General features: G+C 36.9%; 1 protein-coding gene across 29 annotated transcripts in view; it reads left to right on the top strand.

The window, feature by feature from the left end:
• CanA1 (Calcineurin A1) overlaps window positions 1-14,354 on the top strand; it is an 81,064-nt gene that overhangs the window by 43,976 nt on the left and 22,734 nt on the right. For all 29 annotated transcript variants that reach the window (XM_073960239.1, XM_073960251.1, XM_073960244.1 and 26 more), the window contains 4 exons: window positions 5,170-5,315; window positions 5,380-5,519; window positions 5,657-5,734; window positions 5,862-5,955. In XM_073960239.1, the coding sequence (XP_073816340.1) occupies window positions 5,170-5,315; window positions 5,380-5,519; window positions 5,657-5,734; window positions 5,862-5,955 (458 nt within the window). The remainder of the gene's footprint in view (window positions 1-5,169; window positions 5,316-5,379; window positions 5,520-5,656; window positions 5,735-5,861; window positions 5,956-14,354) is intronic.

The following is a 14,354-nucleotide window of genomic DNA, read 5'->3' as shown; positions in this document are numbered from 1 at the left end:
CACATAAGGACTTGAGCAGGCCAAGAACCAGGACCTGCCGTGGTTCAGTCCTCGACTGATATGTGTGGATATGGCATGTAATGCTGGTGTGGTGCCATGTATTCTCGGGAATCCATGCTGATGTTGGAGAACTGGAAAACAGTTTTTTATCGTGGGGAGGAGTAGTGCCTCTTGAATCTTTGCTGCTCGCCAAAGAGGAGAAATTGGCCCGTACGATTCACCTATGCTGGCATCCTTCTCTGGCTTCAGTAGTGGAACGAACCTGCTAACTTTGCAGACTTCTGGTACAATATGGGTGGCTAACGATATCTTGAGGATCCTTGTAAAGTACTTAACTCCAGGTTCATCCAGTTGTTTAAACGTTACTATTGAGATACCTTTTCGGATAACATCTGCAACATCATTCATTGTAAATTGAATTGGTACCTCCTCTATTGAAAGGGCTCACATACGGCGTAGCACATTCATCATCGTCCTGCCACCTTCGTGTTGCTTATAAACTGCCAGTTAAAATAAAATGCCCAACACTTCAGATTAGTCACTGTTGATGATAGTTATGTAACCGTTGCCCACAATTTACTCAATCTTGTACCAAAGTTGCATTGCTTCAGATGGTGTATACACTTTTTCCCCTTATACTCGCCTACTAACCTGTTGACTTCAAGAGTAAGTTCCCTAACTCTTGGAACTTCAGGGTTCGTACGACGACTGACCACGGTATCCAACCAATAGGTGAAACATTGCAGCAGTGATGATATACCGAAAAAATTCTCTCAGCTAGCCGATGATTTAACCAGAGCTCCGAATACTCGCTCTAATTCGCTCGAATTCCACTCGCGAGTGAAACTCCTCTTGAATTCGAGCAAGTTGAGGGGGGCAAATGGCCCACTTCTTCAATTATATTTTCGCTAAGTGTTGAACCCTCCTAACGTTGCAATCTACAGACAATGATATCTCATAAGAATCGCTGACTTTATTGCAGTGACCCTTGCGGATGAATTGGAGTAATGAAGTTCACACATTTGATACATCTCACTGATGTTGGCATGTAGAGGATGCTGACCTTGCAAATGGAATATATGGCCCGGTGTACTTCTGTATCCTTCCATGGATCAAAAATGTCGAAACAACGACAGTGGTAATATCTCCTGGAATATATTACCGCTGTCATGGTGAAAAAATGGTCCCTGGTCTAAGATTCATCCGAGCCAAATCGTTGCATAGAATCGACACTCGTGGGATTGATTGAATATGTGGTAGACGATAGTTTATTGTTACCTCTAATAATAAACTTCCAAAACGCCGATACAAGTATCTACTATTTTTCACTCCTGTTTCATAATCTGTCCGATTTTTGTACCCTTCACCATAATATGGAGGGTATACTTAAATTTGTCATTCCGTTTGTAGCACATCGAAATATTCGACGGAAACCCTATAAATTATATATCGGGATTTCTGAGTGATATCGGACACTTTTTCAAAATGAGGTTTTTGATTTCTTTTATTTTTGCTGTCGTAATGCTGCTTATCAGCAAAACGTTTCAGTATATTTTCAGAGATATTGCGCCTAGAAAATGTTGTATTCTGTAAAAACTATGTGCAAAGAAATAGATACTCATTACTTCTTTAATATTGTTTTAATAATTTAATATTGTTTTATCAGCTATTTAGTACAAAATAGAAAAAAATTGCACAGTGGGTTTGGATGCAATTTTCGCGATTATATATTTAAAATCAATTTTTAACAATGATTGTACTCTTCGATATTCTTGAAATGTTTTGTACTAAACTACGATCAATTACAAAAATGTTAAGTCCTACTTGGTAGTGGGATTCGAATGACTACTATTTTTTCTTAATTTTTTAAAATTTGTCAATAAACTTTTTCCTTTATACCAGTATGAAACATTTGTTATTTTACAAAAAAATATTATTTTTTAAATTTGTTTTGTTATTTTATTTAATAATTTATCTTAAACATCTTAAAAACAGCGTCATTTTTCGATTTTGAACGGTTTAGCAATTATTGTACTAACATTGGTGGGTATTACTGAATGACGTTTTTTTGTGCCAGCTATATATGTTTTGCCACTTCATATCTGAAATTCAAAATCTCACTTTAATAATTGGTAGATTATTTGAATCATTTCATGTAATTCATTTTATTTGATTATCAATTTATTTAGTTTATTGTCCGGCTGGTACACTTGTTGCTAATCCATTTTCAAAATCGAAAAATGACCCAGTTTTTAAGATATTTAAGATAAATTCATAAATAAAACTACAAAACAAAAATGTTATTTTTATATTTTTTTTTTTCATTTTTTTTTTTTTTTGTAAAGCAACAAACAGTGTGCAACTGGTATAAAGAAAAAATTTTATTGACAAATTTTAAAATATTAAGAAAAAATAGTAATCATTCGAATCCCACTACCAAATAGAACTTAAAATTTTTGTAATTGATTTTAAATATTAAATCGCGAAAATTGTATCCAAACCCACATTGCATTTTTTTCTATTTTTTATTGAATAACTGATAAAACAATAAAACATACAAAAATGATTTTTTCATATTAGAACAATATTAAAGAAGTAATGAGTATTTATTTCTTTACACATAGTTTTTACAGAATTCGACATTTTCAAGGAGCGATATCTCTTGAGACGTTAGTCAAAAAATATGAAAATATACTGCAATGTCTTGCTGTGATTTGTGATTAAGCTGGGCTTACTTTAAAAATAATAAGTAAAAAAAGTATCAGTCAGCTTTGCCGACAGAGATATACATACCCTCAGCCTCTGTATATTGAAATAATTTTTTTTTTTTTTTCAAAAAACGTATATATTTAGGGGTTTTAAAAATTTTGGGCGCATGAACCGACAAAAATGTTGAATAGGATTAAAAATCAAAATTTTTGCGGAGGAGATACTTAAAGGAATGGATCGACATTGACCATTATGGAAGTGGATCTCCAGCCACTACATATGGAGCCTTAGGGGATTTTTACAACCTTCGAGCTGTTAGCCCAAGAAGTATGGACTTACCCTTGAAAAAAATTAACCATCGCAATTGAGGCAGTTTGAAGTTGCTTCAACAAAAATCAAAGTGATTCGATTGCAGGTCTTAAAGCGAACTTGTCCGAAATTTTGTGTGGGAGGTACCGGAAGGAGTGGACAAATATAGTCCATATTTGAACCTGATCTAAGTCTGGTAGATATATTAGGATGTGTAAAGTATGGACCAATTCGGCCATCATTTTAAGAGTTACCGTACGAACAATTCTTCCGAATATTTTTGAACTTTAGTGGGGGAGATACCTGAAGGAGTAGACCGATATGGCTTATCTTCGAACTTAAACTATGTTTGGACAAAATATTACTAAGGCCAAATTTTGGACCGAATCGGCAGATTCGTTCGAGACTTATCTTGCGCTCCAACCACCTCACACGGTGTCATGGGGTTTTTTTTTGGAACTTTCAGGCTATTTACTCAGGAAGTGTGGGATTCGAATGTGTGGGATTCGAATGATGTCCCAGATGAAACTTGTACCGTCGTATGAAGGGCAGTGAATACAAGTTGCTAAAACAAAAATCAAAGCGATTCGAGAGCAGGTCCTAAACTGAACTTTTCCCAAATTTTGTGTGGGAGGTACCCGAAGTCGTGGACCGATTGAGTCCATTTTAAAACCAAGTCTATGTCTGGTTGACATTTCACAATTTGCAAAGTATGGACCAAATCGGTTACTCCCTTAAAGAGTTATCGTACGTACAAATTTTCCGAACATTTCGAACTTTTGTGGAGAAGGTACCGAAAGGAGTGGACCGATATAACCCATCTTCGCACTTAAACTAAGTTTGGACAAACTATTACGAAAGCAAAATTTTTGATCGAATGGGTTGATCCCTTCGAGAGTTATCGTGCGCTCCAGCCGCCAGACAGACAGACGGACGGACATTGCTCAATCGACTACAAATTGTCTAAAACAGATTTCGTCCAAACATACTTGGGGTCTAAAACCATTATTTCGATGAGGCAAATTTTGCCCGTATGAAAGTGTATATACCCTCGTTAGCACAAATGCTGAGGGAATAAAAAGGAAATCAAAAACCTCATTTTGAAAAAGTGTGATTTCACTCAGAAATCCGCACATATTATTGATCAGCATAAAATTCTAAGTCCCCCCAAGTATGTTTGGATGGTATGATAATATTTTGTCCAAACTTAGTTCAAGTTCGAAGATGGGCCAAATCGGTCCACTCATTCCGGTACCTCCCCCACAAATGTTAAACATTTTCCTGTAAAATGGTGTGAACTATAACTCTTGAAAATAGCAATTGATTTGGTCCAAACTTCGCACATCGTATTATTACTTCCAGATTTATATCGGGTTCGAATATAAAGAGAAGTTTAAGAGCCCTTTTGGATCGTTCTGAAATTTTTTTTCAGTAGGTTATCCTTGCGGCGCAAGTCCCTACTTCCTGAGATATTGGCCTAAACGCTCCAAGAAAAGCTGACGGCACCAACCTACATGGCAAATCCGCAAAATATTTCTCTTAGAGAGTTTCTGACTGGTGCAGACTTTGCACATCGTATTATTTCATCCAGTCATGTATCAGGTTGGAATATGGACTATATCGGCCCACTCCTTCGTGTACCTCCCTAGGAAAAAGTGAAGTTTAAAATCTCCTCTCGCATCGTTTTGATTCTTTTTTCAGTAGTTTGTTCTAGCGGCCTCATTTACAACGGTAATTTTTTTCTGGAGAGAGTCAATACTTGCTGAGATAATGACCCAAAAGCTCCAAAACCCTGCTATTGTACAAGATAACTCTAAAACTAATTTAATATTTCGAATCCTTTATGAAGAAGTTTAGTTACTAAAAATGTTTGGTATATGCCAGTTATTTGGCATAGCCCCACATTACGTTGCCTACAGACTTTAAAGCAAACTCTTGATTAAAAATCGATATATTTTGTATACGGCATAATTATTGTGTTTGGTTTGGCTTTTTTGGTCAGTGGCTGAGGGTATATCTCCGTCAGCATAGTTGACTGATACTTTCCTTTTTTGTTATTAAGTATTTATCATCAGTTTAGATATTCTGCTCCTCCAAGTAATAATGCTGTTTAGTTATATTATATTCATTAACTACTCTCTTCAATTTCAGGTGAAATAAAATACTCAATTAAGGTGTACGATGCCTGTATGGAGGCTTTTGACTGTTTGCCATTGGCGGCTTTATTAAATCAACAATTTCTGTGTATTCATGGAGGCCTATCACCTGAAATCTTTACCTTAGATGATATCAAAAAAGTAAGATGACCTGCACATGCATTCATTTCACACCTCTTTTATTACAAACTACCCACATTTTTAGTTAAACAGATTCCGTGAACCTCCCGCCTTTGGTCCCATGTGTGATTTGTTGTGGTCCGACCCACTGGAAGATTTTGGCAATGAAAAAAACAATGATTACTTTACACACAATTCAGTGCGTGGTTGTTCATACTTTTTCAGGTATGAAATGTAAATTTTATTTTTAGCCTTCCGAACTATTGCCACGTTGCCACAATAAATAATAATCGTTTGATTGCTTGTTCGCTGGCTCACTCGCCTGCCCCTCTTAATTATGTTTATAAATTTATTTATTTTAGCTATACGGCCTGCTGTGAATTTCTACAAAAGAACAATTTGTTATCGGTTGTCAGAGCCCATGAAGCACAAGATGCGGGGTAAGTGGTATTTGTTGCAAAATTTACTTGTTGTTTACTTTATTTCCGAATACGAATTATTTAAAGCGGGTCATTGTCGAGTTATAATTTTGAAATTGATTTTTGTTCTTGTTTTGTACTTTTTCAGCTACCGCATGTATCGCAAAAATCAGGTTACCGGTTTCCCATCGTTGATAACAATATTTTCGGCGCCCAATTATTTGGATGTTTATAACAACAAGGTATTTACAATAAATGAATTTCATTTTATAAACATTTTTCGTACGTTTTGGAAAATTGGGAAAACTGTAGAAATGTTATTTTTTTGTGTGTTGGAGGTTGCAGGTAAATTGTGCGATATAATAGCCATTTTAATTGTTTCATTATGCGTTTTCTAAATGTTTAATTTTCGATAATAGCGGATTTGCGTCTAACACATTTCAATTTTATTAATAGCAGTAATATTAAATCGAATATATTCTTTATTAAACCCTACATCACGGTTTGTTATACCCACCACTACATAATGTATGGTGGAGGTATATTAAGTTTATCATTCCGTTTGTAAATCATCGAAATAATCATTTGCGTCGCTATAAAGTACACATATATTCTTCATCAGCGTGTAATTCTACATCTTCTATTGAAATCCGAACAGATTGAAGTGGGTGGATAAATTGTTGGTCAAATGTATTGTAGGTCCTTAGAATTTTTGATATTGATTTACCCCCAATAAAAAGTTGTAGTAATAAACAAATTTCTCCACTAAAATTTGTAGACATACCATCTTTCGGTATTGCCCCCATATGACGGTACATCCCGATTAAGGGTATTTTAACGTATTTTGTGAATATAGTTTGGCATTTATGGTTATCCCTGCTTAAAAACTTCTGCACCAAAAATAGTGGACATAGAACGGTACCTCCCGGTTTTTAGGTATTATTTTTATGGGATAATGAAGCTATTATCCCATCAAAATGACTGAAATTTTGGTATTTAGTCTTCACTGGATTCTTGTTCTATGAAAATTTGAAATGAAAATTATTTTCTTTATATATTTTTTCTTTTGATTTTTATTTCCTTTATAACATTTTTCATTTCATATTTTCATAGAAACATAATTGAGTCCCTGGTCAAAGTTTTGGTATAGGGCCTAGGGCCTATAAAACAGTACACTCTGATTTTGGGAATTTTTATTTTAACTGCATTACAAAACTTTTCTTCAGAACTTTGTCGCTGCAGGTCAATGTTTTGATATAGCCCTCATTGAACGGTACCTTGGGAATTTGTAAGGTCTTAGCCCCATTATCCAGCCGAAATAGCTACAATTTCGTAAAGTCTTCTTTAAGGGATTAAAACATTTCCGCAGAGAATGGTTGGTACAGGTCCACGTTTTGATATACCCTCCATAGAACGGTACCTCTCGATTTTCGGTATTTGCATGTTTTAGCCACTTTATTCTCACACATATTATTTAGTCTCCGTTATTATAAGATATTTTTGCACAAAATTGGTTAAACGTGCCACGTTTAAGTATAGCTCCTGTAGAACGGCCCCCGCCCGATTGTCGGCTGAAATCTAATTTCACTTGATTATATGGTGGAGGATATACAAAGTTCGGCTCGGGCGAAATTAATGCCGTTTGCACTTGCTTTCTCTTTTCTAAAGCGGAAATATTTTAAAGCGGACAGATATCTGTGGCATGTGCGGACGACGTGAACATTCTGTCGAATGCGACACTTAGAATCTAGGGGTAGTTGGCGGTCGGGATTCTTCTTCCATCGACCATGACATTGCTAGCGTTGAAAAATGCGGTAAGATCAGTCAAATAGGGGATCAGCCTTTCACAAATGACATCAGAGAAGGTACCTGATGCCAAGATCGTAACTAGGAGCCTTTGCTACGTGCGTCAAAATCTGTCTGTAGGATTCACCTTTGCTGGCATCCTTCCCTGGCTTCAGTAACTGGACCACCTGCCCATTTTCCAGACTTCGGGCAACCACATTGTGCCCGCCACAGGCTGAGAACATTTGTGAGATGTTCCGATTCCGGCACATCCCAACGCTTTGGATGGTTTTTTTGTTCCTGACATGTTCACATGCACGAGTCCGGCATCGAAGAACCCGTCGCCGTGGGATTGTGAGTAACTTTCTTCCCGCATGCTTGGAAATAGGCTTCAGGAGTGTAACAACGAGGGTTTGAGCTCGCATCAGTTCAGTTAGCGTAGATATACGGTGGGCGTGTGGGTGCATTTGCAGGATAGTATGTGCGTGTCAAACCTAAATTATGTCCTAGTATTGTACTATTTACTTGTGCAAATATCCATGCTTCGGAACTATACATTAGCACAGGTAGTATCAGTGTTTTCTAAACTGCGACTTTTGTTTGAAGAAATGGGGCTTTGTTTGCTTACTTAGTCCAAGGTATCATCTCTATTGGACAATATTATTCCTCGCCTTATTTCACAAATGATGTTGTTTGTTGTATTTATGGCGTTGCCGAGGTAGATCAAATCTAACTACCTCAAAATTGTAAATAACAACTTCCGATCTCAGTGGATACAATGCATGTCGATACCATCAACTTAGTCATAAGTCTGACTAAAAAACGAATTCTACAAAATCGGATCAGATTTCGACATATGTATATAGGGCCCAAAATACCTAAAATCGGCCTATCGGAGCAATATCAAAATCCAATCCGATTTCACATTTTTTGTATGATTTTTTTTCAGCCACAACCATAAATGCAGCCTTTAGAGAATTTTCGTGAAAATTCATATTACTGTTGGGATATGTTACTTCCTATTTTAACTGAGGACCTGGTAGATCTGGTATCAATAAATGTCATTTTTCAAGGCCGAATGAACTTTACGGGAATACCAAATTCCGGCATAGCTTGGAATACCTTTTAACGTAAACATCGAAGAGTGCTTTGTATTCCACAAAAAAGTAGTGAATGTTGATCTGCATATCGAGGGGGTTTTCCAGGCTTGGTCGCAAGGTAAACATCTGTTAAATGTTTGTCAGAACTTAAGCCACACTAATATAGGCGAATTATTCCATTGACCATAGGCTCTAGTCTATGCAACTATAACTTGAGCGCACAGACTTATCTCTATTCTTGTGGAAGGGGCAGAAAATGCTCACGTTCCAATAATCATCGGATACGCGTTCTTGATGCCAACAGATTGCAAAAATGGATACCAACAGTTTGCAAACATCTCATTCCACAACCTGAGCACGCTTATCCACATTCATCGAATTTTCGGACTTCATTCTGGCTCCTGTTCACCTCGATTTTTCCACACTACCACTTTTCAATTTTTACTTTTTTTCGACGGAAAATACATTTTTCTTCTCTTCCTTTCTCCTAATACCTCTCTAGCAATATGCCGCATTTTTCTCTTCGGTAGAAACAGGACACTCATACCATAGTTTCGTTGGTGAAGGTCTCTGGTGTTCAAGTATGGATTTTGTGGCTGTTTGCATGAAGTGGGCAATACTTTGCCATTGTGCTGATATGTTATCAGGAGGAGGAGAGCTTTGATTAAGCAATTGGGCCAGTTGTGTGAAATATGTTGTGGCTATCTGTTGCGATTGCAGCATTCCGATGTTCAACTTCCGTGTTGTGTCCGTTCGTACTTTATTCCGAATCGATGTTTGCTATTTTGAACGATCGTACATCCAACACGCTCGATGAATGAATGTCGATATGCTTAGATCTGATACTAAAATGTTTTTTGCCACTGTGAAGTCTATTAGTATCATTCCAATGTCAGATTTTCACTGTCAAGACGGAATTCACCCACTGTTGGGCCAAAGATATACTCTTTTTCCATTTTGCCATTAAAATCACCTAGAATAATTCAATTCAATTCAATTCAATTCATATGCAAGACAACGGTCGTATGTTACTTCTGAGCGCTCCTAAGATACACTATGCAACACTGAAAATGCAAACAACTTCTAGTATGCATTTTTTGAAAGTACATATTTAGACTACAAAAAGCCTAGTAGGGTTTTGTCCTGTCAGATCCAGTTCGGATTTTATGGCCTTATCTACACCGGGCTAAATCCACACTTTTTTGCATTTATCAGGCCTTTATCTCAGAAACGAATAGGAATTTGGCCTTGCTGTCTTTAGCAATATTGTAGCCCTAAGCTAGTAGAACTTATCTTTTGAAAAACCCATATAAGAAAAACTCCATCTAGGGCATCAAAATCTATAAAATATAGAAAATTTTACATAATTGCTGAAACTCTGGTGAGTATCGGCTAAACTATTGGGAGTTGCACCAAGTAACCTTTTGCAAAAATCTTCCAAATAAGGTTCTCAACAATTCTTTCGAACATTCTGAAACTCTAAAATGCTTACTTTATGTTGTTTCAGCGGTATTTTGCATCATATCTTTTACAACACGTATTTTCACACGAACAGTTTATTCTCGCATTTCGGATTTCACTACATAATTGACATTTTTATTAAATCGTCGTTGAAAAATGTTCTGAAAACAACGTGATAGAGGCATTTTACAACAATGACATGTTCTGAAGAGTTGTGTATTACATTCCAGGGAATATTTTTCCAAAAGAAAGTATGCAGAAAAAATTAACGGTTTTGGGGATACGGTGCGAAATGTATAAAAATTGTGGCATTTTTGTATATATTTTGACATTTGAGGCAATAAATGTAGTTTTTCGAGTTCATTATTTCTCCACATATTTTATTCATGTCCTTGCCTACAAATTTGCTTCAGAGGTCAGAAGAAGATTCGCATTGGTTTCAGAGATATAGCCCCGAATTACTTTAAAAACTCAATATTTAACCATGTTTAGATGGGGCCATAAAATCCGAGCTGGATCTGACACAAAAAAACCCAACTTGGGGTTCTTGTCGTTTGTTTCTGTACTCTCAAAAAATATTCAGTTCGAATTGTTTGCACAAGATCACCGTAAAAATGTTGCACAGTGATATATCTTTGGTCTGTCCGTCCTTCCCTTTAGTGGGGAATGGCAGTTGTGACACCTTTCCAAATCTATCACAAGTACATCTCCCAGTCCGTAAACAGAACCTTCTCTATAAAGGGTCCAAACATTTGAAGTGCAGTTTCGCAGCTCATGATCCTTACATGGTTTGCGGAGGTCATCAACTTTACATCAATTTCGGTCGTTTTTATACCCTACACCACTATGTGGGGAGGGTATTATAAGTTGGTTTTGGCCAAAAAGTTTGTAACGCATCGAAATAGTGGTCGTAGACCCATACTTATATATACCAAAATGAATGTCTCGACGAGCTGAGTCGATCTGTCCATCTAAACCTTGTAATCACGCTACAGGTCGCAGTTTTGTTCGGGTCGTCACGAAATTTTGCATGTTGATGGGAGTCCCGGAGGGGAAGAAGCCTATTGATTTTGGTGATGGTCGGATAATATTTAGGGGTCGGAAAGGGCAAAAAACTTAGGTGGATAAAAAGACAACGTTTTTTTCCAAAGCGAATATCTCAGCTTCTATATGGGGTATACCAAAAGCAAACCCTGACAATTAAAGTAGAAAATATCACCTTTCTAATGATTTAAAGTAGGTTCTCGTAGGTGATCAAACAACGAAGATATCACAATAGTAGCAAATAAAACCCCAATTTTCATTTATGCAATTTTAATTATAATGACGAATATCGCAGCTTTGGTTGGGGACTATCCAAAAGCAAAACCTGGCTGTGAAAGTAGAAGATCCCGTCTTTACAATGATGTAAACTAGGTCGGCGTAGGTGACCAAATAACAGAGATATCGCAATAGTAGGTAATACATCCCATTTTTCCACTTTTTTGGAAATCACGCTACAGGTCTCAATTTTGATCGGATCGTTACGAAATTTTGAGGGTTAATGGGGGTCACATAGATGAAGAAGCCTCTTGATTTTGGTGATGGTCGGATAATATTTAGGGGTCGTAATGGGCAAAAAACTTATTTGGAGAAAAAGACAACGTTTTTTTCCAAAGCGAATATCTCAGCTTCAATATGGGGTATACCAAAAGCAGAACCTGGCCATGAAAGTAGAAAATATCGCCTTTCTAATGATGTGAAGTAGGTTCTCGTAGGTGAGCAAACAACGAATATATCGCAATAGCCACTAATAGAACCCAACTTTTTATTTTTGCGATTTTAATAATAATGACGAATATCACAGCTTCGGTTGGGGATCTTTCAAAAACAAAGTCTGACTATGAAAGTAAAAAATCCCATCTTTACAGTGATGCAAAGTAGGTTGGCGTAGGTGGCCACATAACGGAGATATCACAATAGTCGGCAATACATCCCATTTTTTTCATGGGCAAAAAACTTAATTGGAGAAAAAGTCAACGTTTTATTTCAAAGCGAATATCTCTGCTTCTAAAAGGGGTATATCAAAAGCAAAACCTGTTGATGAAAGTAGAAAATATCACCTTTGCAACGATGTTACGTAGGTTGTCGTAGGTGGTCAAACAACGTAGATATCGCAAAAGCCGCTAATAGAACACAACTTTTCCTTTTTACGATTTTAATAATAATGACGAATATCACAGCTTTGGTTCCGGACCTTCCAAAAGCAAAGTCTGACAATGAAAGTTAAAAATCCCATCATTACAATGATGTAAAGCAGGTTGGCGTAGGTATCCAAATAACGGAGATATCGCAATAGTCGGTAATACATCCCATTTTTCCACTTTTTTGGAAATCACGCTACAGGTCGCAATTTTAATTGGATCGTCACGAAATTTTGGGTGTTATTGGGGGTCCCACAGAGGAAAAAACCTTTTGATTTTTGATAATGATCGAATATTATTCAGGGGTCGGAATGTGACAAAAAAAAATATTTGAAAAAAGGCCAACGTTTTATTTCAAAGTTAATATCTCCCTTCTGTAGAAGGTATGTATATCGAAAGCAAAACCTGGCAAGGAAAGTAGAAAGTATCACCATAGGTGGTCAAACAACAGAGATATCGCAATAGTCGGTAATGCATCCCTTTTTCCATTTTTGTGCAATCACACTACGAAATTTTGGGGGTTGATGGGGGTCTAACACAGAAAGAAACCTATTGATGGTTGGCATACATCCCACTTTTCCATTTTTTATTTGGGTTGTACTGTTGATGCACTTCAATGCGTTTCAAAAAAATTGACCTGTGTTAATGTAGACATTCAGAGCAAAGGCGCTAAGCAATCCCAATTTTAATATTTTGGATTTTATTAGTCAAAAGCTTATGAACAGGGGTAGTGGTGTAGGGTATCGCATAGTCGGCCCCGACCCGACTATAGCCTTGGCTCACTTGTTTCATAGTAAATTTTTTATAAGTTTAAAGGCCTCGACACAAGAAGCATTGCATTCTTGCTGAAGTCATATCTGATAAAAGACTAAAGACCAAGTTCGACCTAATAAAAAGATTTCAGAATCACATTTGAATTAGGTCGAACTTGGTCTTTAGTCATTTACCAGATATGACTTAAGCAAGAATGCCATGCTTCTTATGTGTCGAGGCCTTTACTCTATGAATGTTCGGTACATGATATTTCACTACCTTCAACGGGTGTTAACAACCGGGTATGTTCTGAGACACACTTCACCTCTCAATTCACGCCTCAAGTATTTTGTTCTACCCATTTAGTCATATTTTTGCGAATTTCTTGGGGCTAAGATTAATTATTGTATTTAAAAAGAAAAGTACACCGTAGTCCTTCCATAAAATACTCGAAAAAGAAGTGTAAATGAGGTGAACAAAATGCTTGCGGGGTGAAGTGAGAGGTGAAGTGTGTCTCAGAACATACTTGAACATTCCCCAGGTGACACCGCACGGAGGTTAATGACTACTTGAGGTGGAAGAGGGACGGAGATAAGTCGTGAGCTTCGCAATGTTCATTTTAGAAGTGAATCCTATTTAGGGAGTTATTCCTTTCGATCGTAATCGCACCCACCAGGTATTTTAGTTGTTCACCGTAGAACTGTGTCGACCAAGAAGAGGGCAGAACAAAATTTGAATGTGTTGGAAATATTTTGTTAGTCTTCCCTTTGGTTCTGTATTTATTGCTATCCACTTCATAGTCTCTAGTACTGCGACAGATACACTTTAAACCAAGTAAGAAAGTATCAGCCAACTGTGCTGACGGAGATATACCCTTAGCCGCTGACAAAAAAATCCAAAACAAACACATTAATTATGCCGTATATAAAATATATCGATTTTGAAACAAGAGTTTGTTTTAAAATCTGTAGGTAACCTAATGAGGGGCTATACCAAATCACTGACATATACCAAACATTTTAAGTAACCAAACTTCTTCATAAAGGACTCGAAATATTATATTAGTTTTAGTGTTATCTTGCACAATAGCCATTATCTCAGGAAGTATTGACTTACTCAAGAAAAAAGAATCAAAATGATGCGAGAGGAGATCTTAAACTTCACTTTATCCTAATTTTGTGTGGCAGGTACCCGAAGGAGTGGGCCGATAAAATCCATATTCCAACCAGATATATGACTGGATGAAATAATATGATGTGCAAAGTCTACACCAATCAGAAACTCACTGCGAGAAATATCTTGCGGATTTGCCATTTAGGTTGGTGTCGTTAGGGTTTCATGTCGACTTGCGAAGGAAAA

This window comes from Musca autumnalis, unplaced genomic scaffold (genome assembly GCF_047663935.1).
Source record: "Musca autumnalis isolate F117 unplaced genomic scaffold, ASM4766393v1 scaffold_1, whole genome shotgun sequence".
Taxonomy (NCBI): domain Eukaryota; kingdom Metazoa; phylum Arthropoda; class Insecta; order Diptera; family Muscidae; genus Musca; species Musca autumnalis.
Note: the sequence above shows the minus strand (reverse complement) of the source record. Positions and strands in the feature narration are given on the sequence as shown.